The sequence below is a fragment of the Manacus candei genome, unplaced genomic scaffold, assembly GCF_025592945.1.
Source record: "Manacus candei isolate 608988 ecotype Guabito, Panama unplaced genomic scaffold, ASM2559294v1 h1tg000040l, whole genome shotgun sequence".
NCBI classification, from domain to species: domain Eukaryota; kingdom Metazoa; phylum Chordata; class Aves; order Passeriformes; family Pipridae; genus Manacus; species Manacus candei.
The window spans coordinates 2,124,377-2,151,550 of NW_026138088.1; the positions used below are offsets into that span (position 1 = coordinate 2,124,377).

Genomic DNA, 27,174 nt, shown 5'->3' on the forward strand with positions numbered 1-27,174 from the left:
GGAGTGCCCCGTGGGGGTTCAGTCCCTGGCAGGCACCCAGCAGGTTTGCTCCCTGACCTTGGTGCCCGTCGCCCACCCACCCTCCCACCCCCTCTGCCCAGGGAGGGACCTCCTGCACCCTCGTCCCCATGGCCTTGGGTGGCTTTTGTTTGGCTTTTGGTGGGTTTTGTTTGGCTTTGGGTGGCTTTTGTTTGGCTTTGGGTGGCTGCACTCCTTCCCTTCCCCTTCCGAGCGTCCCCTGCTTCCCACGCTGGTGGGGGCAGCTCCAGGATCCCGGGTTTGGGGGAGATGCTGATGCTGCTGCCGTGGCAGGAATCAGTCTGGGATCAGTCTGGGATCCTGTTAACCCTCTCTAAGTGCTGGTTCAGCAGGAAATGGGTCATTTCCCAGCGTGGCATCTCTGCAGCTCGGGGACAACAAGCCGAGGGGGCTGTGTCCCCTCCCCTCCACCCCCTCCCTGCCACCACGGGGGGGTTTCAGATCCCATAAATCCCACAGGGAGCATTTGGGCTCTTCTGAAGCTGCAGGAGCCCCTTGTTGAAGGAGGGAAGGGTCTGGGCTTGGGTAAAACTGTCCCTGAAGGTGTAAAAACTGAGGAATGGGGGGGGGACAGGGCCTTTGTGCCCAGGCTGGGGGTGCAGGGTGGGTTTTGGTCACTGCAGGGATTTATTCTGCACCCACAGAGCCTTCCCCAGCTGGGAGGGGCGTGGGGTGGGACCCTGCATGCCCCTGGGTGGGTGCATCTCCCCCTCCTCTGGATGGACAGCGGGGTGACCCTCGGTGGGGTGGCAGCGGGGAACATCCATCCCTGCACAGGCAGGTCCTGGCACTGCCCATCCCAGGGTGGCACCCTCCAGGCAGGATCAGGACCCCTCCAAAAGCACCTCCAGCAAAGCAGGAACCCGGGTGTGGAGTCCTTTAAACTCCCCAGGGATGGATGGAGCCTCCTGAAGGTGCCCTGTCCTGGCACGTTTGGGATGATCCACAGCCTGGGTGGCTGTGGGAGGGGCTGAGGGGCTGTGGGAGGGGCTGAGGGGCAGCAGAGCCCCCCCAGGGGTGCCAGGGGCGGGAGGCAGGATCTGTGGGGGCTGAGCTGTGGGTTTATTGTCCCAGACCAGGAGGAATCGTTAGCGAGGCAGAGCAATAAAACCTCAGTTTCCCTCCGAGGTGGCTCATTAATGGGCTGCTGGAGGCCAAGGTCGGAGCAGCCACTGCTGTCCCCTCCCTGGGCTCTGGGGGTACCTGGGTCCTGCTCCCCCAGGCAAAAAATGGCAGAGATTCCCCCCCTGGAGCACTTGGAATTGTGTCCCCCCACTGCAGGACCTGCCCTTCCCAGCTTTCCAGCACCCTGGGGTGCACGAGGGTCCTGTGCCTACGGGGGTGCCCTGAGTGAGGGGCACTGGGGAGGGGGGCTGTGGCTCTACCCCGGTGCCAGCAACAGTTTTGGGGGGCTGCTGCTCCCTGCTCGGGCTGGGGGAGCACATTTTGTGAGCATCAGGCCAGAACGGTCCCTTCCGGGCTAAAAATCCATTAACTTCCATCCTGCCTGTTTTCTCCTTTTTTTTGTTGTTGTTGTTGTTGTTTGACTGATGCCATAATTATCTCCAGCAGATGAGCTTAATTACCTGAGGTCAGCGGTGCCTGCAGGGCAGGGTTCACCTGGAAGGGGGAAGTTCTCCCTGTCACCTGCTCCTGCAGGTGTCCCACGGGCTGGAGGGACCCCAGGGTATTGGGGTGTGGTGTTATAGGGGCTGTAGGGACCCCAGGACATCACAGTGTGGTGTTATAGGGGCTGTAGGGACCCCAGGGTGTTGTGGTGTGGTGTTATAGGGGCTGTAGGGACCCCAGAGCATCAGAATGTGCTGTTATAGGGGCTGTAGGGACCTCAGGGTGTTGGGATGTGGGGTTATAGGGGCTGTAGGGACCTCAAGGCATTGGGATTGGGGGGTATTTAGGGGTGTGGAGTAGAAGGGATGGATGGATGGGTGGATGGATGGATGGATGGATGGATGGATGGATGGATACAGGGCAGGGTGAGACCCCTGTGGCACAGAGCACAGGAAGGAGCCAGGAGGGCAAAGCCAGGCTGAGGTGCAGCCCTGGCAGTGTTGGTCACATCCCAACCACATCCCTGCTCTTCCCCGTTCGGATCCATCCTGGGAGCTGGATCCCAGCTGGATCCATCCTGGGAGCTGGGCAGCAGCACCCAAACCCAGAGCAAACTCCTGCAGAGGGGCACCCACCAACCCTAAAGGGTGTGCGAGGCTGGGGAGCCCAAAAAGCAGCTGCTGCACCCCAAAGACCTCCGTGCCACGAGCATGAGGGGGGGGAGGAGGGTCCATCCATCACCTCCTGCTCCCTGCAGCTCCCTCACCCGCTGGGCACCCTCGGGGTGCTGCTCCTGGCCGGGTCCATCCCCGCATCCTTTCCTTGGTGTCAGACTCGAGCAGCTGCGCTGCCAGAGCTCTCTGTGCTCAAACAACACCAGCCAAACCAAGCAGTCAATTTTCCAGCAATTAGCTCCAGCGAGAACATTGCAAGTCCTCCAAAAACCCCACCTCGCAGGATTAATTAAATCTTCCAATTAATGTCTAATTTAAATGATGATGGTGGCTGTTATCATTTCATATTGATTTTTTTGTTGTTGTTTTTGTTGGTTTTTTTCTTTTCCTTTCCGGTCTTAAAATAGAGCTGTTGTCCCTTCCAGGGCCGCCTTTTCCACACCCCAGGAGCTGTTTGTTCCCTCTGTTTGATTTGCCAACATGTGTCTGGAAAATCCAAAGCCTGGCATTTTCGGGGGGGACATCGACGGGCACCTGTGCCAAGGGGGGGCCTGGCCACGTATTCGGGGATGTTTGCGCCGAAAAATCCATGTCTGGAGCATGAACACGCTGGGAAATCGGGCTCCTGGCGTTATTAAATTTTTCCTGCTGTAAGCCCCAATCCATTACTTTCTCCAGGCTCACACAGCCATAAACCTCGCTGCTGCTCTGCTTCCAGAATAAGCCGGGCATTTATGTTTCCCAGGAGCTGGTTCGTTGGTGTAATGGATGTGTAACCTCCTGGAATTGCCAAGGTTACTCCAGAGCTCGCACGCGAGTCCCGGCTCCGGCGGCTCCGGCGGCTCCGGCCGGGTTTGTTCCAGGGGTTGCTGGTGCCCTCAAAGGCACTGGAGTGGCACTGGGAGGTGGGAAACGGGAGTGAGGGATGGCAGGAGTGAGGGAACTGGGGATGGGGGGCCGTGCTGGGAGCAGGAGGTGGAGGAGGATTCGTGTCTGGATCACATCAAGGCCCCTACTCAGTGGGAAATCCGGGATGGAGCATCCCTGGATGCGGCTCAGCCTCGTCCTCAGGCACACGGTGGGACTTTTGGGGGTGTTCTGTGCAGGGCCAGGAGTTGGTGATCTTCGGTGGTCCCTTCCAACTCGGGACATTCCATGATTCCATGATTCCCACAAACCTCTCCATCCCAGGTGGGAGCAGCACCCGCCACACCCAGGGCCGGGATACCCATCACCACCCTCCTCTGAGCTCTCCCCTCTGCCTTTCCAGACGAGGAGCTCCCGACACTCCCAGGGCTCCCAGCCTGGCTTGGCCGACCAAGCCAAGCTCTCCTTCGCCTCGGCCGAATCCCTGGAAACGATGTCGGAAGCGGAGCTGCCCCTGGGCTTCAACAGGATGAACCGGTTCCGGCAGAGCTTGCCCCTGTCCCGGTCCACCAGCCAGACCAAGCTGCGATCTCCAGGTACCCTCAGGCTCTGCCAGGGAACCTGCCTGGCACCAAACACCCCTCCGTGTGCGCCGGGACGGGGCCTGGTTCCCTCCCCTCACCACCCTCTGCTCCCTCCGCCTCCAGGGGTCCTTTTCCTGCAGTTCGGGGACGAGACGAGGCGCGTGCACATCACCCACGAGATCAGCAGCATGGACACCCTGCACGCCCTCATCGTGCACATGTTCCCCCAGAAGCTCACCATGGGCATGCTCAAGTCCCCCAACACCGCCATCCTCATCAAGGACGAGTCCCGGAACGTCTTCTACGAGCTGGAGGATGTCCGGTGAGGAGGGAGGGAGGGCTCAGGAATCCACCACAGCGTGGATTTTCTTTTCTTTGAGGGAAATGAGCGGGATGAGGCGGGAAATGGGGGTGTGGGTGCAGTGCTGGGACTTTCAGGGGGTGCCCGTCGGGGATGCTCAGGGCTCTGCTTCTCCCTCCAGCGACATCCAGGACAGAAGCATCATTAAAATCTACCGGAAAGAGCCACTCTACGCCTCGTTCCCAGCCTCCCACATCACCAACGGAGACCTGAGGGTAAGGGGGGGACACGGGGAGAGCCTGGGAGGTGGGTGCACCCAGTGCAGTGGGGCCAGGAAAGAGAGAAAGCAGCAGAGGCTGGTAATTTGTGGCAGGAGGGATGACTGGGATTCGTCTCGCCTGGGGTCCGGAGTTTTTTAAGTGTTGCTTTAAGAGGGTGGATGTTTCGGGGTAATAAACACGGCATTTAGGGAATTCATCAGGATAAATCCTCCCGCAGCCGGATGGGAAGGAGGGAGCTGTTGGTGCTCGGAGGGGTGGAGGGTCCCAGGGGGGCAGAGCAGGGGAGGGGATGGACCCGCAGCGGGACACAGGGGAGGGGATGAACCCGCAGTGGGACACAGGGGAGGGGATGGACCCGCAGCGGGACACAGGGGAGGGGATGGACCCGCAGTGGGACACAGGGGAGGGGATGGACCCGCAGCGGGACACAGGGGAGGGGATGGACCCGCAGCAGGACACAGGGGAGGGGATGGACCTGCAGTGGGACACAGGGGAGGGGATGAACCCGCAGCGGGACACAGGGGAGGGGATGAACCCGCAGCGCTGACCCCCCGCCCCTCCCCGCAGAGGGAGATGGTGTACACGTCCAGGGAATCGTCTCCCACCCGCCGGCTCAACAACATGTCCCCGGCGTCCCACCTGGCCTCGGGGTCGCCCCCGCCCGTGCTGCAGTCCTCGTCCCCGTCCCGCTCCCGCATGTCCTACAGCGGGGGCCGCCCGCCCTCCTACGCCGGCAGCCCCGTGCACCACGGCGAGCGCCTGGCCAGCCTGCCGCCCGCCCCCGGCGTGTCCCCCAGCCCCAGCGCCATCCTGGAGCGCCGCGACGTGAAGCCCGACGAGGACCTGGCCGGGAAGAACGTGGTGCTGGTGAAGAACGAGGGGCTCTACGCCGACCCCTACGGGATGGTGCACGAGGGCCGGCTCAGCATCACCTCCACGCAGTCCCTGGCGGGCATGGGGGACCCCTTCGGCTACTCGGGGGGGCTGTACAAGCGGGGCTCCGTGCGCTCCCTCAGCACCTACTCGGCGGCGGCGCTGCAGTCGGAGCTGGAGGACGGGCTGTACAAGCCCAACGCGCCCATCTACGGCGAGGCGTACGGCCCCGGGCTGGGCTTCCGCGTGCCCCCCTCGTCCCCGCAGAAGATGGTGGACGTGCAGCCGGGGCAGAGCCCCCACAGCCCCTACTCGGGGCCCCCCAGCCGCTCCTCGCCCGTCCGCCAGTCCTTCCGCAAGGATTCCTGCTCCTCGGTGTTCATGGACGGCCCCGTGGGCAAGACGCGCAACCCCAGCTCCTCCGGCCCCCCCGAGCTCTTCCCCGGCCCCGGCGAGCGCCCGCTCTCGGGGTTCGGCTCCCCTGGACCCGCCAAGGACACGGAGACGAGGTGAGACGGGGCGTGGGAGAAGCCCCCCGGGGATGGGAGCTTTGCTGCTCCGCTGGTTTTCCGTCGGGGCGGCTGGGGAGGGAGAGGAGGAGGCGAGGGAGGCTTCGGATCATCCCCACTGTGGCAGGTGCCGGGATGGGGGATGAGACATGGGGTGAGGGTGGAGGGGAGCGGCTGGGGGTGCTGGAGGCTGAAGAGAGAGGGAATGGAGGGGGGGGATGTCCCTCCTGGGGCTGCAAGGAACAGCTGGATGTGAGCGAGGCCGGGACAAACCTCGGGGTGCCCTCGGTTCCGGATCCAGCTCCTCACCCGTCCCCTCTCCCTTTCCCGGCGCAGGGAGCGGATGGAGGCCATGGAGAAGCAGATTGCCAGCCTGACAGGGCTGGTGCAGAGCGCTCTGCTCCGCGGCTCCGAGGCTGAGACCCCCAGGTGAGGAGCGGGAGGGCACCCGTGGGTCCCCCGGGGCGGGGAGAGACCTCCAGCTGAGCCGTTTGCTGCCAATCCTGGGGGTCCTGTCCCCCTCCCAGGGGACACCAGCCCCTGCTGTGCCCCTGCCTCCATCCAGGGAGGATGGAGGTGCCTCCACACTCACTCCTCTTCTCTCTCTCTTGTTTCAGTGAGAAGACAGAAGCCACCAACGGTGGGACCCCCCCTTCGGCGTGTAAGTGGCTGGAGATGAGCCCCTCGCCCTGCAGCACCCCCTCCTCTGCCCAGGGGTGCTGGGTGTCCCAGGGAGGGAGCAGGAGTGGGGGTCTGCACCCCCCCATGTGCTGGCAACCAGCAGGACCCCCCCATCCCACTCTGGGGTGGCCTCTTAGGGCAAGCAAGGGGGGGGTGGTTTTGGAGACCACCAGGACTGAAGGACTGGGTGGGGAAATAAATAGAAACGGGGCTGAAACCTGTCCTGGGGTGGGACATCACCCTTTAACGGTCTCTGCTTGTCCCCCCCCGCCCCCCCACAGCCACCAGCCGCAGTGGGGGCACCCCAGTGCCAGCACCACCCCCCCCCTCGGCCAGCAGCACCCCGGCGGGGCAGCCCACGGCCATCACCCGCCTGCACATGCAGCTGCACCTCCACGACCTGCAGCAGAACGCCAGCGACCTGCGCAACCAGCTGCAGCAGCTCAGGAAGCTGCAGGTGGGTACCCCCGGGGGTCGGTCCCCAGCCTGGCCCAGCTCGTCCTGGGGTGTTACAGGAAAATCCCTCTTTTCCACTCTCTTGCTGCCTGGGGAGCTGCTTCCCCCGGGGTTCTCTGGTGTCGTGGCACAGCGGGGACACCCCTGTGCCCTCCCGCCGTGCTCATGGCGACCTGGGGAAGGTGGCTTTGGGGGAAGGTGGCTTTGGGGAAAGGTGGCTTTGGGGGAAGGTGGCTTTTGGGGAAGGTGGCTTTGCATGGAGAAGGCGGCTTTTGGGGGAAGGTGGCTTTGGGGGAACGTGGCTTTGGGGGAAGGTGGCTTTTGGGGAAGGTGGTTTTGGGGGAAGGTGGCTTTGGGGGAAGGTGGCTTTTGGGGAAGGTGGCTTTGGGGAAGGTGGCTTTGGGGGAAGGTGGCTTTGCATAGGGAAGGTGGCTTTTGGGAAGGTGGCTTTTGGGGAAGGTGGCTTTGGGGAAGGTGGCTTTGGGGGAAGGTGGCTTTGGGGGAGGTGGCTTTGGGGGAAGGTGGCTTTGGGGGGAAGGTGGTTTTGGGGAAGGTGGCTTTTGGGGGAAGGTGGCTTTGGGGGAAGGCGGCTTTTGGGGAAGGTGGCTTTGCATGGGGCTGGGGTGATGTTGGCACAGTTGGTCGGGGCATGGTGGCACCGGGGTTGTGGGTTTGATCCCTGCATGGGCTGTGAGCCAGACTCCATCCTCACGGGTCCCTTCCCACTCGGAATATCCCACGGCGCGGGAGGTCAAGGGGGTCCCTCCCCACACCCTACTGGCCACTTGTGGGGGCCCATCACCCACTGGGGAGGGTCTCACCCATCCTGAATCCACTTTCCATCCCCGCAGCTGCAGAACCAGGAGGCGGTGAAGACGCTGCTGCGGCGGACGGAGACGGAGATCAGCGTGCGGGTGACGGACACCGTGCGCAAGCACGAGGACCCTCTGCAGCGCCAGCGCAGCCTCGTGGAGGAGGAGCGGCTCCGCTACCTCAACGAGGAGGAGCTCATCACCCAGCAGCTCAAGTGAGCCCGGGCAGGGGGTCCCTGCACCCCCCTCGAGGGGTTGGATCCTCCCTGGCTGCAGGTCGGCGGCTCTGCCCGCTGCCAGGACGTGTCCCTGCCTGAGGAGGGGTCCCCAGCCCGGTGGTCCTCTCCCTTCTGCCCCCCCTGGGGTTCTCCGGGGCACAACAGTGACACCCCCGCCCTCCTTCTGTGCTCGCAGTGACCTGGAGAAGTCTGTGGAGAAGATCCAGAAGGATCTGGCCCACAATCACCGGCTGATCCCTGTGCAGGAGCTGGAGGAGAAGGCGGTGGTGCTCAAGCAGCTGGGGGAGACGCTCACAGACCTGAAGGGTGAGGATGGGCCGGGGGGCAGGCGGAGCCTTCCCGTGTTTCCCTGCTCCATCCCTGCGTGTGGGATGCTCCAGGATGTCCGTTGCCTCTGGGTTTGAGTGTTTGCACCCACCAGCGTGTCCCTCTGCATTCCTGGAGAGGGTATCCCGGTGCCCATCAGCACTGGGTGTGTCCTGCTGCCCCTGGGTGTGGAGGGGCCTTCATGGGCTAAAACTGGTGCCTGTGGGTGGATGGAGAAGGGATGAGGGGCCTGGGGAAAGCCCAGGCTTCCCAGGATCCACCCTTCCTGCTCCAACCTGGCAGGGTGCCCTCGCCCTGGGTATGATGGACATGGTGCTGTTGGTGGGTGTGGGGTGGGCACTGGGAGGGTCTCCCTGGCACAAAGGGGCCATGGTGACCCCTGATGTCCCCCCCCCAGCCCAGTTCCCCAGCCTGCAGAGCAAGATGCGGGTGGTGCTGCGGGTGGAGGTGGAAGCTGTGAAGTTCCTCAAGGAGGAGCCGAACCGGCTCGATGGGCTCCTCAAACGCTGCAAGACAGTGACAGACACCCTCGCCCAGATCCGCAGGTGAGCCCCCAAACCCAGCCCCTTGGACACCTCGGCTGTCCCTGTGTCCCCACGTGTGTCGGCGTCCTCTGCCTTAATCCCAAATCCCAAAGTCAAGGCAGGAGGAGCATCCAAGGGACGTTGGTAAATGGCTCATTTTTCTGCTAAGGAACATCAAAACCACCCTCAGCCCTCTCCAGGTCTGTGTGGGAACCCCTCTTTTCCTTATCGCTTCGAAAAATGAGGGATTGTGTCTCAGGAGGGAAAGGCGACCCTTGGTGGGATCAGAAATCCCTTTCCTGAGGAGCAGGGAATTGCTCTGCTGGAGAAAAAAAACAAAAATCATCTCCCAGATGTGATGCTCGTGGCAGGCTGGGCCGTGGAGCCCACCTGCCTCTTCCCATTAGGAGACCTCTCGGGATGGCTCAGGGCTCGGCCGCGCCGGGATCGCCCCGGGCTCCTCACTAGCCTGGTTTTCCATGGAAATTAGCCTGTAGGATCATGCAGTGTCTGAACTGCCTGGCTGTCATCCTCATCCCTGATAACTCCTGGATCCAAAGGGCAGTTTCAGCCAGATCTGATGGAGAGGAAGGGTTTGGAGAGATCCAGTTTCCTCCCAGGTTCACGAAGACAGGCAGCCAGGTGGAGGGGCTCGTTTATGTGCTCCCCCAAAACGGGCTGCAGCGTCAGCCCCAACCCCTTCCCAGCCATCAGAGCAGGAGAGCAGGGTTTTTGCAGCGTGGGGAGGGTGCAGTGGCCCCCCCTGGTGCCGTGCAGCCCCCCCAACACCATCACTCTGCCCCTGGCAGGCAAGTGGACGAGGGCGTGTGGACCTCCCCCAGCAACCTCAGCCAGTCCCCCAAGAAGGTGGCCCCCGAGACAGACTTCAGCAAAGGGCTGGATTTGGAGATGCCCACCAGCCCCCCCGTGAGCCTGGGCATGCCCAGCTTCGGGCACAGCCCCCCCCAGACCCAGAGCCACCCCTCCAAGAGCAATAACCCTGCCCGAGCCCCGGAGATGGTGCCCGCCAAGACACAGACGGGGCCGGAGACCCCCAGCAAGAAGAGCGCGGACAAAGCTGTGTCCGTGGAGGTGAGAGCCTGGGGGGGGGTTCCTCAGCTCGGGGGGGCTCTTCTAGAGGGTCTGTCTGTGTCTCCCAGCTGAGACTGGGAACAGGAGCTCCTTCTCCTCGCTGGGGTGGCCGGTGGGTGGGGGAACTCTGGGTGATGCAGCGCTGGGAGCACCCCCATTGCACGTGGGGGGTTGTACAGCTCGGGATGGGGGGCAGCACTGGCACCCCAGCTCCTCCCGGGCTTGGCAGCGGGTTGGGGGGGTGGCAGCAGGGCTGGGGGGGGTCACATCCTGCCTGCGAGGGCAGGAGGAGCTGCAGAATGGACGGGACTGGAGCGGGCTCTGCCTGCCGTCCTCAGGCGGCCGAGCGGGACTGGGAGGAGAAACGGGCAGCGCTAACCCAGTACAGCGCCAAGGACATCAACCGGCTGCTGGAGGAGACGCAGGCCGAGCTCATGAAGGCCATCCCCGACCTGGAATTCGCTGCCAAGCACAAACAAGCCCCGGGCAGCGGCAGCGCCGCCTCCACCCCCGAGCACAAACCCTCCAAGCCACAGCACGCGCCGAAATCGGGGGGCAAAGGGGACCCCAACGGCCGCCGGGGCTCAGGTACGGCCCGGGGTCACCTCTACCCGTGGGGCCGGGCGGGTGTGGTGCCACAGGGGCCCTGGGCTGGTCCGTGCCGCCCCGAGGGCAGGTTTGTGCCCGGGGGTGTTGTATGAGAGGGGCAGGGAAAGGTCTCGTGCCCTCACAGCACCGTTTGTGCCCAGACGAGCTGACGGTGCCGCGGTACCGGACCGAGAAACCCTCCAAATCCCCCCCTCCTCCCCCTCCACGCCGGAGCTTCCCCTCGTCCCACGGGCTGACCACCACCCGCAGCGGAGAGGTCATCGTCACCAGCAAGAAGGAGCCCGGGTTCATGAAGGTAGGGGGCACGGGCTGGGGGGTGGCTGCTGGGCAGGACCAGCCCCGGCTCCCGGTGCCCCCCCGCCCCTCACCGCCCTGCTCCCCCCTGGCAGAAGGCCGAGTCGGAGGAGCTGGAGACGCAGAAGCCGCAGGTGAAGCTGAGGAGGACGGTGTCCGAGGTGGTCAGGCCGGCCTCCACCCCCCCCATCATCGCCTCGGCCATCAAGGACGACGACGACGAGGATCGGATCATCGCCGAGCTGGAGGTGGGCGCGGGAGGGGCTGCGGGACCCCCTGCCCTGGCTGCTCTCGGGGGGGCTGTGCCCAGCTCAGGGGACACCTCGGGGTGGGGTGTGGGGTGTGACATCCCACACGTGGGTGCCGCAGCGGGATCCCCTCGCCCGTCTCCCGCCAGGAACGCGGTGCCGCGGGGACGGAGCGCTGGCCGGACCCCTCGCTGGGTGCGGGTGCTGCACGTGGGGGTCACCCTCTCTCTTCAGCACTTCCACCCCAGCCTGGGCTTTAAGCCGAGCTCGTTTGGTTTTTAAGTCTCCACGGCTGCAGCTGGAGGTTCGTGGGGGTTTGTGCACGGGGCACTGCAGAGGTACCCCCTGAGATACCACCCTCGGGCTCTGCACCCCCCAGCTGGCTGTGCCCCACGTCCTGCCCCTGATCACTGCCGTGGAGGTGCCCGAGTGGGCCAGGGATGGCTTTTCCTTGGTGGGTTTTCCCCCCGGAGGCAGGAGAACTGGTGATGGTGCAGGCAGGGGACGGTGGTGATGCAGGTGGGACTGGTGATGGTACAGGGGATGGGGTGGTGGTACAGGCAGAGGGATTAATGATGCTGCAGGCAGAGGGACTGGACTGGTGATGCTGCAGGCAGGGGGATAGTGATGCTGCAGGCAGAGGGACTGGACCAGTGATGCTGCAGGCAGGACTGGTGATGCTGCAGGCAGGGGGATGGTGATGCTGCAGGCAGGGGGATGGTGATGCTGCAGGCAGGACGGGTGATCCTGCAGGCCTGGGGAGCAGTGACTCTGCCAGCAGCAGAGGGGACGAGGCTGCCTCTGCATCTGATAACAGCCAAAGCTTCTTTCGCTCGCTGCCAAGCCCCAGTCGTGGTGTGACCATCCCTGCAGGCACGGGCTGCGTCCTCCTTACCCCAAGCCTCCCTCCTCCAACCCCCGTGTTTGACTCCCCAGGTGTTTCAGAGAAGCTCTGCCTCCCCTTTCCTCCCCAAGCTCCACCACGAGCCGCTCGTGGCCGTCTGCCCTGGGCTGGCAGAGCTGTGGCCCAACGGAGCCTCCGTTGCAGCCCAAGGATGGAAGGTAACGGGGCTGCACCTTCACCACCTGCTCTCCTGCCTCTCTTTAACTCACTTCTGCTTCTTCCTCTGGTTTAACAAACTAATGGCTTCTCTCCACCCCCTCGCTCACCGTCTCTGCGTGGCCGGCACTGACACGGCTCAGGACCCAGCACTGACCCACCCGGCGGCCTCGTGGTTCCTGTGAGGGCAAGGTCGGGGTGGGAGGAAGGAAGGGGCCACCCCAGCACCTCTCTGGGCATGGCACAGGGAGGGCTGGCTGCTCTCACCCTGCACTGGGTGCTCAGGGGGTGTCACTGGTGGGCGATGCATGGGAGACCCCCCCGGCTGTGCATGATGAGGGCGGGAGGTGAAGGACTGGGCTCTGCCTGGGCCTGGCCCTGCCTCCCTCCCGACCTTCCTGCCCTCTGCCCTGGGCTCCAGGGTGGGGAGAGCAGGAGGAAAGCGCCTGGAGAGTGGATGGGATGGAGTAGGGGATGCCCAGAGCGGGGGAACAAGGGGGCAAAGAGCAGGACAGAGGGTCCTGCTGATGCCAGAAGGCACCGAGTGAGGGGAGCTCTGCCTCACCTGCTGCTGGGGGGTCTGGGCACCTTGCAGGGACCCTGCTGGGTCCCTCCCTCCTCCTGGGACACCAGGGCTGAGTTGTCCCTCTGTCCCTGTGTGCAAGGACCCCTCTTCAGAGGTCAGGCATGTCCAGCTCCAGCCCCAGAGCTCCGTGGCCATCCCACCAGGGGGGTTTCCCTCCTTCTCTGCCCCAGGGGCACCTCTTCTGCCAGGGCACCTCTCCAGCTCACCTGCCCTCGGCTCTGTGGAGGGCACAGCTGGCTCTGGCTCCTCGGGCACTGCACAGCTCGTTGGATCTCCCTGGGGATGGGCACAGGGAGGTGGGGGAGGAGGAGCAGCGTTTTCCAGCTGACTTCTTGCTACTCAGGGTTTTAAAGGCCGGTTGCCCCTCAGCAACTCGTTTGTGATGGCTCATCCCCTGCTGAAGCTCTGCCAGGAGCTGGGCTCTGCTCTTGGCACCAGTGCTGTGCCAGTTTACACCAGTGTGGAGAAATCCCAGCTGGACAGTGGCAGTCGGGTTTCCAAAGGCGTTCGGGAGGTGCAGCGACACCGATGTGGTTTTGCCGGTTAAACCCCGGGCGACTCATTGCCAAAATCTCCCAGGCCCAGCTTGCCTTGAGCACAATAAAACCAGTCCCAGTCTGTGCTGGGGGTGCTGGTGGGGCACCAGGGCTGGGCAGGAGGCTCGATGAGCATCCCCTCCCTGCCCAAACACCTCCCTGCAGCGATGCCCGGAGGCACCGGCACCGCAGGACCCCGGTGGTGTGTGGGGACACTCAGTGGCCCCCCAGCAGCTCCTGCTGCCCCCTCTGGCTCCTAATCTGTCTGAATTCTCTACCTAGGAGCCGCTGGCCCTGGCAGTCCCGGGGAGCCGGGCTTTCTCCCTCCCACAGATTGTGCTCACCGAGTGGGTGTCGGAGCCGCCGTCCCCCGAAGCCGAGCCGGAGGTGTGGGTGGAAACGGGCAGCGGAGGAGTAGGAGGGGAGTTTGCACCCAAGGGGGCAAGGAAAGGCCCTGTGGCTCCTGGCGGCCCTGAAAAGTCTCCCTTGGCACATGGGCAGCCCCCAGCTGCAGCCCCGCAGCCCCCCAGCAGCTCGTCTCGGGGTCGTGCTCGTGCAGCGGGAGAGATTTGGGGGTTCTCTTTCCCAAGGGATAAAACGAGCCACCCCACAGGGGGGCAAGGAGGGGACATGGCTCTGAACGCTGCCAGCAGGAGAGGAGGCAGCAGCAAGACTTGTCACCAAGGTCTCGTGGCTGCACAGCCCCCTCAGCCCCGGGGGGGGGCCGGAGTTGGAGAGGCTGCACTTCCCTCCACCGGCGGCATCATCCCCCAAATTCCCAGTGATGGGGACCCCCAAGGAGGAGCCAGGCAGAGCGTGCAGGAGGCACCACTCCCTCCTGGAGATTCTGCTGGGGCTTCCAAACCAGCTCCAGCCTGCCCAGTGCCAAATCCCGGAGCTTTCCCGGGCAGGGATCCGGCCCCGCAGGGAAAGGGACCATCCCAGGCTGAGCATCCCCCGGAGCAGGTCACGGTGTGCCCGAGGCCAAGCCGTGGCACAGCGGCTCCGGGATGGGCTGGAGGGGCTCCAGCTGCCGGGGGGGACACTGGAATGGGGAGGAAGGTGCCGGAGGGGCTCTGCCAAGGGCCGCTGTCCCCTCGCCGCCCCGCGACTCCGGGCAGCAAGGAGATTTATGAAGACACGTACCAGAGACTGGATAGCCTGGAAGAGACGATCCGAGAGCTGGAGATGACCATCAGTGAGATCAGCAGCCACCCCTCGGTGGAGTCGGTGTTCCCTAAGAACCTGCTGGGACCGGCGGCACCCAACGAGGCCGGCAAGGAGACCAGGAAGGGTCTGGGGGACCTCAGCCAGAGGAGCTGTGATGATGGGACTGTGCTGGACCTCAGCCAGGCCAGAGATGATGCTCCCAGGAGCCCATCCCCAAGCAAGACCAAGCCACCGCTGCTCCCCAAGCCGCAGCTGCCCCCCGGCATCCCGCAGGTTTATTTTCTATTATCCCTCTTGCCGTGCTCTGCCCTGGACTCACTCTGATGTCTCTTCCTCCACCTCTACCTGCTCCCTCTCTGTGACTCTACCTCCAGGCAGAGCCAAGGTGGAAAACCGACCTCCTTTCCTCCCTGTCACTTGGAGGGGTTTGGGAATTGCAGGCAAGCAGGGATGAGCTGAGGGAGGAGCTGGCAGCAGGAAGGGAGGTGGTGCCAGGCAGTGCTGCCTGGTCCCATCCGAAATTAGACCCTGGGTAGGGTGGTGTCCTCTGCCCTGGCAGGTTTTGGGGCTGAGCACGGCGCTGGTGATGAGCACGGGGTCCATGATGAGCGTCCCATTTGATCCATGATTGGCATCCCACGGGCTCCATGATGAGCATCCCGTGGGATGCAGCGAGGGCCAGGTGCTTGTGGGTGACGAAGCGTCGTCCTTCGTTTCCCCATTTTGCATAAACACTTCCCTAATGAACTGCAGTTGGAGCCTGGCAGATGTTTCTCCTAATTAAATCACAGTGTGGGCTCCCTGAAGCCATCCAAATTGCTTTCTGCTGGAATCCAGCTGAATAGCTGGGAAAAGGAAAGGGGGGGGAATACCCCAAGCTGCTCTGACATCAACCTGCTCCTTTATTAACAGTCAGCACTGGGGGAATAAATCTCCTTTCCCGTTTGGAGCCGTTGGTTCCCAGCAGTGCTGGGGTGCTCTCGCTGGGTGAATGGGCTGGCAAGTGGGTGTAGCTGCAATTTTTCCTGTTGTTGGCTCCCGCTGCACCTCTGGAGCCTGGGAAAATAGGAGCTGCGGGCTGGATTTGTGGCTGTGGCTGCGACACGTGTGGGTGCACACGGAGCAAAGCTCAGGGTTAGGCTGGAGAGGCTACACTGAGCCCGTCCTAAAGCAGGGCAGGTGTTGTGTCACCTTCCAAGGGTGCTCTGTTGGTTGGGAAGGTTCCCAGTGCCTGCTGTGTGGGGAATGATGTGGTGCAGGCACGTGTGGGATGGTTGGGGTGTGCTGTGCAGGGCCAGGAGCTGGACCTCAGTGATCCTCGGGGGTCCCTTCCAGCTCGGGATATTCCACGATTCTGTGATTTCCTTGTGCTGTGGGGCCCAGGAATCCCTGTGACCCCTCCACGGGACCGCTGAGGATCACAGAGGGGCAGACAAGGCAGAGAGCTGTGCCTGCATGGAGTCACCAGCCTGGCCTCACCCCGGTGACCCGCTGGCTCTCCCCGTTGGCACGGGGCAGGCAGGAGGTGATGGCAGGGAGAGGATCTGGGGTGCCCCGGGCACGGGGAAAGACATGAGGCACCACTTTGGGGAGAGTGTGTGTGCAGGTACCACATCCCTCACCGCTGCTCTTGCGTGCCCACCCGTGCCCAGCCAGTTAACAAACACCTCTGTATTCCCACTGCCGCCGTTCCCACCTGGAATCTGCTTCTGCCTGCCGCCGCCTCTTTCCCCCTCTCTTGGCCGTGCACCCCTGCCCCGGCGGGGTGCTCTCCTCCTGCCCTCCGTCTCCCGGTGTTTGCCGTGTCTGTCCCTCTTTGGTGGCTTCCCGGTAAGTCCCGGGTGGTTTGGGAGCTCTCCCGCCGGAGCTCCCTTGGCACGAGGGGCCGGCGGGCTCGTCCTCGCCCGGCTTTGACATCCCGGCGGTGCCGCCGAGGGGGGGCTCGGCACAGCTCCGGGCACAGCTCCGGGCACAGCTCCGGGCACAGCTCCGGGCACCCCGTGCCAAGCTGCCAGCGGTGCCAACGGTGCCGGTGGGGGCCTCCCCCGCGGGTTTTAACCCCTTCCCCCCGGCCCTGTGTCCCGGCAGAGCGGCGGCGTGTCCATCCCGGCCATGAAGGTGGTGAACCCGGCGTCGCGGCTGAAGCAGAGCCAGCAGGGCAGCCCCGACAAGAGCAAGCACATAAAGCAGAGGATGGAGTACATGCGCATCCAGGGCCAGCAGCAGGTACTCCATCCCTACTGCCCACGGCCCTGGCATCGCCTCGGGCATGGCCTGAGCCGGGGTGAGGGGCACGGGAGACCCTGAGGGTGGGTGCTTTTGGAGAGGGGGCTCTCTTGGGGCCCTCCTTCGCCTTGGTGGGGCTGGGGGGCGCAGGGGCATGGGTGTTGGGGTGCAGGAGGGGCCCTTGCCATGGTCTGTGCCCACCTGTGGGGGACAGGGACGTGATTTCCTGCTGGCAGGGACAAACTCACCCCCAGTGTGGTGTGAGGGTGAAGCTGGAGTCGTTTGTCCCCCAGCCCTGTCTGTCTCCACCGGAGGGGCTGAGCCCCAGCGTCGGTCCCCTCGTCCTGAGGGACCCCAAGAGGCCCTTGGCACAGTGATGAGTGTGGCAGAGCCGTGTGCTTGGCACGGGGGCTCCAGGGGGATTAATTTACCACAGCTGGGGCCGCCCAGCCCGTCCTGGGGGGTTTTGGGGAGCCGGGACCCTCCGTGCACCGCGGCCGCAGAAGCAGCTTATCCTGGGAGGGGGGTCACAGGCAGGGTGATGGTGTTTGGGGTGCCTGGCAGCGGGGGGAGAGGGTGAGTGGGCCACAGCAGCTGGAAGAGAAGCATTTTGGGATGGGATGGAGCTTCCCCCCCACCCAGCAACCCGTTCCCACCCCTCTCCCATCCCCGGGGGCAGCTCCTGCTCTGTCCTCGCTGACACCCCAGGGCTGGCTGTGGATTCCCAGCTTGCTCAGGCCACAGGCAAGGGGCCCACGGCCAGTTCAGTGCCCTCCCTCCCTCCTCACCTCTTCTCCCCCCCCTCCCAACGCCCCCTTCCCCCTCAGTGGGCAGCACGAGTGGGCAGCAGCTCACCCCCTCCTCTCCCCCCACTCCCCGCTCTGTGTCTTGATCCCCTTCCAGGGGCCTGGCATCAAAAAAAACCCCATCCAATAAACCCGATTCTGCTCGTTCTGTTGGATCCATAAACCCTGTTGGATAACCCAAAGGTTTTTCACCAGCTACTTGGAGCAGGACTGGGGGGGATTTCGTGCAGTTTGGGCAAATGTTGCATGAGCAAAACGGGCATCTTGCACCCCCTTTGGCTGTGGCAGGAGGGCTCAGTGCCACCCTTGGCTGTTCCATCACCTGGGTCCTTCACAGTGGCAAGACATCCCCAGGGAGGGTCCATCCTCGAGGTCGGGGTCTCCCTGCCAGCCCCCCCTGGGATATGGGGGGTGCACGTGGGGTTCCACATCCTGCAGAATCAGGGAGAGGCAGGAGGTTCCCTCTGCCCCCCGTCCCAGGGCTGGGCCGTGGAGAAACACCGGCCAGAGGGGCTGTGCTGGGAGTTCCAAGGGGCTGGGGAGCATTTCCTGGCCCCACACACCTCAGGGAGGCCACCAAGTCCCCTTCCCTGGAGGCCACACCCCGGACAGTCCTGGCTGTTGGGTGTCACCCTGGTCCTCCCTGTCGGTCACCTGGCCCCTGGCACCTCCCCGTGCCCTCTCTGGGGTGACCAGAGCACGAGTTTCCCGTGTCACTTTTGTCCTCACTGCCCTCTCCTTGGGCAGGAATTTTCCACGTCCCCCCCGCCCAGCAGCCCAGGGCTGGCAGCTCCCTCTCCCCATTCCAGGAGGGTTTATGAGCATCATTCCCTCCCGGAGCCCTGGACCAGCCCTTGGATGAGCCGGGCGGGGTCCTGGCTGTGCCGGGGGTGCCCCCCCGGTGTGATGTCCCAGCGGGACAGGGTGGGCACCGTCACCCCAGGTGCTGTGCCCGGTCTAACACTGCCCTTCTTGTCCCCCCCTGCCTTTCCCCCCTCTCCCCCCGCCTGTGTGTGTGTGTGTGTGTGTGTGCCTGTCTGTCCTCGTGGCCGTCTGTCCGTCCGTCTCTGCTCTCGGGGTCGTCCCCTTCCCGTCCAGTAACACGTGGGACCAGCTCATCTCGTGCTGTTTGTGGTGGCCCTTTTCCAGCTGCTTGACCTCAGGCCTGACTCAATGCTGCTTCTGAACAGACTCCCTTTGGTTCTTGGTTGTTTTGGGTTTTTTCTGTCCTGTTCTTTCTTCTTCTTCTTCTTCTTCTTCTTCTTCTTCTTCTTCTTCTTGTTTCCTTTCTTTGTCTTTTTTTTTGTTTGTTTGTTTTTTATTGAGACTGGTTTTTTGACTTTTCCTCCCCTTTCTCCTCCTCCTCCTCCTCCTGCTCCTTGAATCTTGCTTTTCTTTCTAGGCCACTAGACCATCTAAAGAGGCCAGTGAGACTTCCCCCACGGTCTCAGAAAAACCCGCATCTGGCAGAACATCCATCCCCGTATTGACTTCCTTTGGGGCAAGGAACTCCTCCATCTCATTCTGAGCATCCTTGCCAGCTCCAACCCAACCGCTCCCGGGGGGCCGGGCCTCTCTCTTCCTTGGGCTCCTCTTCCTCCCTGGGACTTTGTCTTCTTGAGGCACCTGGAGGGATTGCCACCTGTCCCTCTCTTTCTGTTTTATCACTGTCTTGCTCCACTGTGGCCGACCTCGTGTCTCGCCTCCGCTCCGCCACGGCCCGACTTGTGTCTCGCCTCCGCTCGCCACGGCCCGACTCCCGTCTCCCGTCTCGCTCCGCAATGGCCAACCAGCCACTTTCTGTTTCTCTCTCTCTCTCTCCCTCTCTCTCTTTTTCTTTGCTTTCTCCCTTTTCCTTCCCTTCGGATCGCTGTTGGTTTGGTTTTTTTCTCCCGCCCCGCCCTCCCGCCCCCGCTGGTTTGTTGTTTTTTTTTCCTGTTTATTCGAAGAGCTCTCAGAGCTTCACTCCACCAGTCCCACCAGCTTCGAGCAAAGAGGAGCTCCAGCCTTCGCCCCCCGGCCCCGCGCGCCCAGGGGGGAAACGGCGCCCGCCGAAGACGCCCCCGGCACCCCCCGAGCCGAGCGGGAGCCCCCCGAGCGTCCCGGGAGCCCCCCGGCAGGAGGAGAGGACCCCCCGCGCCCCGGCCGGGCCCCGGCGGTGGGTGGTCGGTGCCGCCGCGGCCGCGCCGCGTCCTTCGCCGGCCGAGGGCTCGGTGACGGCCCGGGGGGGTGTCACCGCTGCCACCACCCCCCGGGGGACGGGGGGGAGGCAGGAGGGGCTGGGGGGGGCCCGCCCGTGCCGGAGGGGCCGGAGGGTGAGGGTGTGAAACGGGGAGGGGCTGCCCGACCCCCCCCCGGGGCGGAACGAAGCACTTTAACCGAGCGCCGGGGTGGGGGGACGGGGGCACGGGGGGGTCCCACCGCATGGGGACACCCTGCCCGAGCTCTGCCACCTTCCCCGGGGGATGAGGAGGGGGGACAAGTGCCCGGAGCCCCCTGCTCCGGGTGGGGATCCTGCCCTGGGGGGCCCTGCCCGGCCTGGGGGACCTGAGGGGTCCCCGGGGTGCGTGGCCAGGTGATGCCTGTCCGTGGCCACCACGCACCACAGCTGAGCCAGGTGTGCCCAGGAGTGCCCAGCTGTGCTCCAGCTGTGCTCCAGGTGTGCCCAGGTGTCCACAGGTGTGCCCAGCTGTGCCCAGCTGTGCTCCAAGAGTGCCCAGGTGTGTTCCAGGAGTGCCCAGCTGTGCCCAGGTGTGCTCCAGAAGTGCCCAACTGTGCCCAGCTATGCTCCAGGTGTGCCCAGGTGTCCACCAGGAGTGCCCAGCTGTGCCCCAGGTGTGCCCAGCTATACTCCAGGTGTGCCCAGGTGTGTCCAGGTGTATACCAGGTGTGCACCAACTGTGCACTAGCTGTGGCCAGATGTGCACCAGCTGTGCCCAGCTGTGCTCCAGGTGTGCCCAGGTGTCCACCAGCTGTGCCCAGCTGTGCACAGATATGCTCCAGGTGTGTCCAGGTGTGCCCCAGGAGTGCCCAGGTGTGCTCAGCTGTGCCCAGGTGTGCACCAGGTGTGTCCAGGTGTGCACCAGGAGTATCCAGGTGTGCCCAGCTGTGCCCAGCTGTGCCCAGGTGTGTGTGTGCGTGTGCTCTACGTGTGTGCCCAGCGCACCACGAGATGGAATCACTCCTTTTCGTTGGCTAAAGTCGTCCTTGGGTTGGTTGTTTTGGTTTTTTCTTTTAATTCTTTTTCTTCTTTTCCTCCCCCCTCCCCTCTTTTTTTTGTATCTCGATCATTTTTGTACAGAAGAACGAAGCCTTTTTTGAATAACAAAGAGAAAACAAAAAAAACCAAAAAGACAAAAAAGAAAAAAAAAAAGGAAAAAAAAAAATCATGATGCAATTTCTTTGGATTGCAAAAAGCAACTCTTTACATTTAAGTGAAGTGTCTTAACATTTTATATTGTTTTAAAAATATATTTACATATTATATATATATAATATACGTAATATAAATATATATATAAATATTTAAAGAGAAAAAAAAAAAAAAGAGAAGAAATAAATCACGTCTGGTATATTAGGGGGTGGATTTTATCCCTTGGTTAGGCTTTAGAGCTCCTTGTGGTTTTTGAGAGGGCCGGTTCTGAGCGGCTTCTGAGTTCCCATCCTCCTTCCAGCACTTTCCTTGTCCCACCCCTGTCCCCCACCCCTCAGATCCCCGGGGCTGGGTGGCCCTGGGGACAGTGACACCCCCGGGGTGGGACAGCCCCCCCTTCCCGGCAGCAATAGCAGTCACTTGATGCTTTTAATTTCCTTTTTGAATTCTTTTTCTCGGTACCAAAGTGAATCATTGTAGCAAAGCCGCAGCTTCTTAGGCCAGGATGGGGGGGGTGGTCCCCCCTCCCCTCTCCCCCAGCCCTGTCCCCTCCCCACCCCACACTTTGCAGCCCCCACACCCATCCTGGTGCTTCCCAGATGCACAAAGAACCCCCCCTTCCCCTCGGGGAGGTGGGAGGGTGACAAGTGCCACCCCCACCCCCCCAGGGACATCCATAAAGGTGTTGGGGGGGCTGTATTTGGTGCAAACCCCATCCCAGGGGTGTCCAGGACACCTATAAAGGTTTTGGGGGGGCTGTATTTGGTGCAAACCCCATCCCAGCAGCACCCAGGGGTGTCCAGGACACCCATAAAGGTTTTTTGGGGGGGTCTGTATTAGTTCAAACCCCATCCTAGGGGTGTCCAGGGCACCCATAAAGGTGTTGGGGGGTCTGTATTTGGTGCAAACACCATCCCATGGGTGTCCAGAACACCCACAGAGGTGTTGGGGGGCCTGCACTTTGTGCAAACCCCATCCCAGCAGCACCCAGGGGTGTCCAGGACACCCATAAAGGTTTTTGGGGGGGGGTCTGTATTAGTGCAAACTCCATCCCAGGGGTTCCCAGAACACCCCCAAAGGTGTCAGGAGGGGCTGGACTTTGTGCAACCCCCTCCCAGCACCACCCAGGGGTGTCCAGGACACCCACCCCACTGGGACCACGCTGTCACACAGTGGGGGGGGTCCCCATTTTGCCCCAGGAGCCCCCTGCCAGCAGGAGGGTGTTGGGGTGCCCAGCTCGGAGGTTTGGGGTGCCCAACTCTGGGGTTTGGGATGCCCAGCTCTGGGTTTTTGGGGTGCCCAACTCTCGGGTTTAGGGTGCCCAGCTCTGGGGTTTGGGGTGCCCAGCTCTGGGGTTTTTGGGGTGCCCATCTCTGGGTTTTTGGGTGCCCATCTCTGGGTTTTTGGGGTGCCCAGCTCTGGGTTTTTGGGGTGCCCTCCACCGAACAAAGGGGTGCCCAGTGCTGGGTGAAGGGGTTCACCCAAAATCCCCCAAATCCAGCCCCCCAAGCCCCCCCTTTTTCCCCCCCTCCCTCTCCCACCCATCAGGCTGGTTCCCCCCGTGAGCGTGTGCGTCCGTCCTTTCATGGCATCATGCAAAAAAAAAAACAAACAACACCAACCAAACAACCCCTTCCCTCGAGCACCCCGAGCTGAAGCAAGAGAACAAAAACAAAAACAAAAAAATTAAAAAAAAAACAAACCCAAACAAAGAATAAAACCCAAACAAATAAAGCGATTCTGGTTGGAAACCAGAAAAAAAAAAAAAAAAGACCAAAAAAACAGGAAAACGTCTCAAAAATATTTAAAAAAAAAAAAAAAAGCAAAAAGAACCAAGCGCTGCCTGCATGTGTCGGAGGCACCCGCTGCATGAGCACCCCCTGCTTTACTCGTCTGGATGTTGTTTAAAAAAGGCTACGACTCTGAAAAGGGCAAAAAAAATTAATATATATATATATCTAAGAAAAAGAAAAAAAAAAAAAAACAAAACAAACGAGTTCCTGATTCTCTTTAGAGGCTGTTTTGGGGTTTCTACGACGTCGTGTGTCTCTCTCTCTCTCTCTCTCTCTCTCTCTCTCTTCGCATGAAATTTTTCTTCTCGTGAACTGTTTTAAAAGAAAAAAAATAAGAGGCGGAAAAAAAAAAAAAGGGATGGAAAAAGGAATAAAAAGGAAAAAAAAAAAAGGAAAAATGTTAAAAAAAAAAGGAAAAATGTTAAAAAAAAATAAAAAAAAAGGAAAAAAAAGGCCTTGCACGGGGTGGAGGTGGGGGGCGAGGGGGGTGGGGTTGGGGGGTGGGCCCCCCCTGTGCCCCCTCTCCCCGTGCCCCCCCCCCCGTGCCCCCCCCGTGTCGCTGTGGATGCCATGGGTAGTTCTGTGCACAACGTGACCATTGTAATTGCAAATCCCATGACAAAAGGGTTGCTTTTTATTTTCCTTTTCCCTTTATTACTTTTCTTTTCTATCAGAGTGTCTGGCTTTAATAATAAAATTACTTTTTTTTTTTTTTTTTCTTTTTGCTCTCTTTCTCTCTCTCTCTCTGGTTTTTTCCCCCCCCAAGCCTTTCCCCAGGTTGGGAATTTTATGGGGTGGGACATCCCCAACTCTGAGACCACCCCAGTGGGTGTTGGGGTCCATTTCCTCCTACCAGGCTCATGGAAAAGTGGGATAAACCCTTGCATGGATAAACCTGGATGCTGCCAGTGCTCCAGGACCTGCAGCACAAGGAAAAGGGGGGTCTTTCCTCACTGTGGGGTGGACGGGGTGGGACATCCCCAACTCTGAGACCACCCTAGTCCACCACCCCAGTGGGTGTGGAGGCCCATTTCCTCCTCCCAGGCTCATAAAAAAGCTGGATAAATCTTCCCAGGGATAAACCCTTCCATGGATAAACTTTCCCTGGATGCTGCCAGTGCTCCAGGACCCGCAGCACAAAGAAATGGGGGCCCACACACAGACACCCCCCCCCCCCAAAAACCAGCAATAACCACCACCTTGAATAACCAATTTATTTCCAATATATAGACCAGGACTGGAGGGGGAAGGGGGGCAAAGCAGGGGGATTTTGGGGGGTTTTTTGGGGTGTTTTTTTTTGCAGTTTTGCACATCCCGGCGCCGCGGCCGACGGGGGGACAACGCGCCGGGAAAGGGGAGGGGACATGCAGGAGGGTTTAAAAAGTCACCACTGGTCCAGCACGTCCCCCGGTCGGGGCTGGCCTTTCCGCCGAGCAAAACTTCTTAAAAAAATCCTTATAAATCCTTTGGAATATGTTACACGGGCAGAGACGATATTTACAGGGGGGGAGGGCGGTGGGGAGGGGTGGAAGAAAAAAAGTAAAAGAAACAAACAAAAAAAAAAAAAAACCACAAACGAAAAAAACAAACTTTACAGCAAATATTTGCATAACGACACGGAGGGACAGGGAGGGGACACGTGGCCACTGAGTCGGTGGCTGGGGGTCTCTGCAGCCCCCCCTGAGCCCCCCTTCCTAAAGTGCTTCTGGCCTGGGGGGTAGGAAGGGGATGGGGTGGGAGGGGGCTGTGCCACACCCCGGGTTCCTTTGCTGCTCGTGGGGGGGTAAAGCATGGCAGTGTCCCCCCTCCCCAGGGTGTCCCTCAGTGCCAGCCCCTCACACCCACCCCCGTGCAGACCCCCAGCCCATGGGGACCCCCAGGGCCTCCCTGGCTCAGCCGTGCCCCGACACAGAGCACCCCAAAACAGGGGGACAGTGCTGAGGCCACCAGGACCCCCAGGACCCCCAGGGCCCCCCAGAGCAGGGGACTCTGTCACTGAGGCCACCAGGACCCTCAGGGCCCCCCAGAGCAGGGGTCTCTGTCACTGAGGTCACCAAGGTCCCCAGGGCCCCCCAGAGCAGGGGTCTCTGTCACCAAGGTCACCAGTGTCACCAGTGCAGGGAAGGTCTTTGTCCCCAAGGTCCCCAAGGTCCCCAGAGCTGGGGGTCTTTGTCACCAACGTCCCCAGAGTCCTCAGAGTAGGGAAGGTCTCTAATACTGAGGTCCCCCTGGGATCCCCAGCACAGGGGTCTCTGACACCAGGGTCCCCCTGGGTCCCCAGCACAGGGGTCTCTGACACCGGGGTCCCCAGCACAGGGGTCTCTGACACCAGGGTCCCCTGGGATCCCCAGCACAGGGGTCCCTGGCAGAGTGGCCACAGTGCCCAGGGAAGTGCCCGCACTTCACTCTGCCATGGCTGAGACAGCAGGGCCACCACTGCCCACGGTGGGGACAGTCCCCGTGAGCCCCCACACCCCTCCTGGCACTGCCCGGGGGGCTGGGGGGCCGTGCAATGGGACCACAGCAGGACCACGGGATGGGACCCCCGCGGGACCCCCCTCAAAGCCCGGGGGACGAGGTGGCTTCTTGTCCCACCCCCACGCGGGGCTGCCTGTTCAACAACAGCAGCTCGTCCAGAGCACAATTAAATACGAGGACAAGGGCGAGTCCTTAAATTAAACACTGGCTGGGGGGGCCGGGGGGGTCAGAGACACTGGGGGAAGCGCAGGGGGGCCGGGGGGCCGGGGCTGCCCGGGGGGCTCTTGGTGCCCGTCCCCTCTCTGGCGGTGCCAGGCTGTGCCGGGCCGGGGGCCGGGGGCTGGGCTTTGGTGGACTCCAGGCTGCTGAGCCCCGAGTCCTTGTCGTGGCAGGGGCCCGGGGGGCCCTCCAGCCCCCGCGGCTCCTTCCACTCGTTGAAGTTGAGGTCCTTGAGGCCGCCGGGCACCACCACCGTGTGCCGGCGCCAGCTGCTCTTCTTGCGGCGGGTCTCGGGGGAGTGGGCTCGGCGCAGCCGGACCCCCAGGACCCCCATGTCGTCGGTGGAGCCCCGCAGGTGCTGCCGGAGCTGCTCCCGCAGCGAGGGCCGCCCGGGGGGGGCCCAGCCCTGCTCCTCCTCGGGGGGCTCCCCGGTGGGCCGCGGCCGGGCCAGCTTCCTGCGGGCCAGCGTGTCACACTGGATCAGGCGGTGGGAGTTGAAGGAGGGGCGGCCCAGGGGACCCTTGTCCTCGTCGCCGCCGGCCCCCCCGGCCTGCCCCGGCCGGGCCCGGGCGCCCTCCCGGCTCTCCGTGTCCGTCTCCATGTGGCTGAGCTCGCTCCGCTCATCGTCCGCCTCCTCCCCGCGGCTCCCGGCCACCGACTGCACCTCGGAGCACAGGCTGCGGTCCATGGTGGACAGCGTGGAGTAGCCGGACACGATGGAGCGGGCGTCCGGCGCCGGCTCGGAGCCGGATCCCGCCGCGGGGTCCGTGGAGCTCTCCCGCTCGGCCCTGGCCGGGCCGGGGGCGGCCGGCTGGGTGCCGGTCCCGCGGGGGGCTTTGCCGGGTCCCGGCGGGGCGGGCGCGGTGCCCTGGCGCTCCTGGTCCCGGCCCGGCGCGTCCCTGCGCTCCGCGTCGTCGTCGGTGCTGCTGCCGACGCCCTCGGCCTCTCTCCTCTTCTTCCTCTTGCGGGCGGCGGCCGACACGAAGGGGATGCCGAGGAGCTCCCGGTGCGGCGGCGCCTTGCGCGACGGCCACGTGCCCTGAGCGGGGACAGCGCGGTGAGGGACGGCGGGGACACGGGGACGGGCTCGGTGTGCCACCGCTGTGGGGGCCCCTCCCTGCCAGCCCCAGCCCGGGACCCCCCTCACCTTCGGTTTGGCGGAGCCGCTGCGGGTCGAGCCTGGAAAGCAGAGGGGAGAGGGGGGTCAGCGAGGCCCCGGGGGTGGGGGGGTGTGCTGGGGAGGGGGCCGGGGGGCAGAGCTGGGGATGCTGCTCCGTTCCCCCAGACCAGGATGGGGACATGCTGGGGCTGTCACAGATGCTGCTCCGTTCCCCCAGGCCAGGATGGGGACGTGCCGGGGCTGTCACACGGGCTGGCCCCTGGCAGGGGTGTGCCAGCGGGTACAGGAGGTGCCAGGAGGCTCAGGGGGGGCTCTGGGGGTCCCTGGCATTGCTCACCCACTGCAGAAACCCAAGGTGAGGAGTGGGGATAAGAGGGACACACAGAGGCACACACAGCTGGGAAGTACAGCCAGGACCCCAGTGCCAGGACCTCAACCCTCCCACGGCTACGGGGCACAGAGGGGACAGGGACAGGGCACTGCCACTGCCGTGCCACCAGGATGGAGTACGGGGAGGTGGCTCCATAGCAAATCCAGCCTCGGAGCAGGGTCTGGAATGGGCTGTGCTGGAGAGGGCTGGGACAGGCCATGGGGTCGTCCCGGCTCCACGGGGGGTTAGGGGGTAAGAGGGGACACGGGGGTGACGGGCAGCCCTGGCACCGCTGCCATGGTGTGAAGGACAAGGACAAGACACAGACACCCTCTCCCACCCCGCATGCCCGGGATGGGGTTAAACAGCTGCTGACAACGAGAGAGGGGGAGGCAGAAGGGGGTGCTGACCCTCCCCGGGGCTTTGGGACCACCATATCCCAGAGTTTGAGTGTCCCG

General features: G+C 62.7%; 3 protein-coding genes across 13 annotated transcripts in view; 2 read left to right on the plus strand and 1 right to left on the minus strand.

Annotated features, from left to right (window-relative positions):
- The window catches only part of SRCIN1 (SRC kinase signaling inhibitor 1), a 72,784-nt gene extending 53,279 nt beyond the window's left edge, over positions 1-19,505 (plus strand). For 5 of the 6 annotated variants that reach the window (XM_051794552.1, XM_051794553.1, XM_051794551.1 and 2 more), the window contains 17 exons: positions 3,553-3,745; positions 3,857-4,055; positions 4,216-4,309; positions 4,883-5,697; positions 6,034-6,126; positions 6,315-6,358; positions 6,660-6,835; positions 7,686-7,861; positions 8,061-8,191; positions 8,610-8,757; positions 9,546-9,828; positions 10,167-10,416; positions 10,578-10,732; positions 10,827-10,979; positions 11,916-12,041; positions 16,420-16,557; positions 18,766-19,504. In XM_051794552.1, coding sequence (XP_051650512.1) covers positions 3,553-3,745; positions 3,857-4,055; positions 4,216-4,309; positions 4,883-5,697; positions 6,034-6,126; positions 6,315-6,358; positions 6,660-6,835; positions 7,686-7,861; positions 8,061-8,191; positions 8,610-8,757; positions 9,546-9,828; positions 10,167-10,416; positions 10,578-10,732; positions 10,827-10,979; positions 11,916-12,041; positions 16,420-16,557; positions 18,766-18,891 — 3,300 coding nt within the window. In that variant the 3' untranslated portion in view covers positions 18,892-19,504. Of the gene's footprint in view, positions 1-3,552; positions 3,746-3,856; positions 4,056-4,215; positions 4,310-4,882; positions 5,698-6,033; positions 6,127-6,314; positions 6,359-6,659; positions 6,836-7,685; positions 7,862-8,060; positions 8,192-8,609; positions 8,758-9,545; positions 9,829-10,166; positions 10,417-10,577; positions 10,733-10,826; positions 10,980-11,915; positions 12,042-16,419; positions 16,558-18,765 lie in introns of all 6 variants that reach the window. The other variant, XM_051794550.1, reaches the window with a different exon arrangement.
- A 105-nt stretch (positions 19,506-19,610) lies between these two features.
- LOC127474103 (protein diaphanous homolog 1-like) lies at positions 19,611-22,725 on the plus strand. Its single transcript, XM_051794557.1, has 3 exons — positions 19,611-20,229; positions 20,429-21,439; positions 21,577-22,725. The coding sequence occupies exons 2-3, from the start codon at positions 21,242-21,244 to the stop codon at positions 22,390-22,392; spliced, it is 1,014 nt and encodes a 337-aa protein (XP_051650517.1). The 5' UTR covers positions 19,611-20,229; positions 20,429-21,241; the 3' UTR covers positions 22,393-22,725.
- A 1,847-nt stretch (positions 22,726-24,572) lies between these two features.
- The window catches only part of ARHGAP23 (Rho GTPase activating protein 23), a 34,980-nt gene continuing 32,378 nt past the window's right edge, over positions 24,573-27,174 (minus strand). For 4 of the 6 annotated variants that reach the window (XM_051794548.1, XM_051794547.1, XM_051794546.1 and 1 more), the window contains exons 23-24: positions 26,374-26,405; positions 24,573-26,265 (exon numbers count right to left, since the gene is read on the minus strand). In XM_051794548.1, coding sequence (XP_051650508.1) covers positions 25,234-26,265; positions 26,374-26,405 — 1,064 coding nt within the window. In that variant the 3' untranslated portion in view covers positions 24,573-25,233. The remainder of the gene's footprint in view (positions 26,266-26,373; positions 26,406-27,174) is intronic. The other 2 variants (XR_007905741.1, XR_007905740.1) reach the window with 2 other exon arrangements.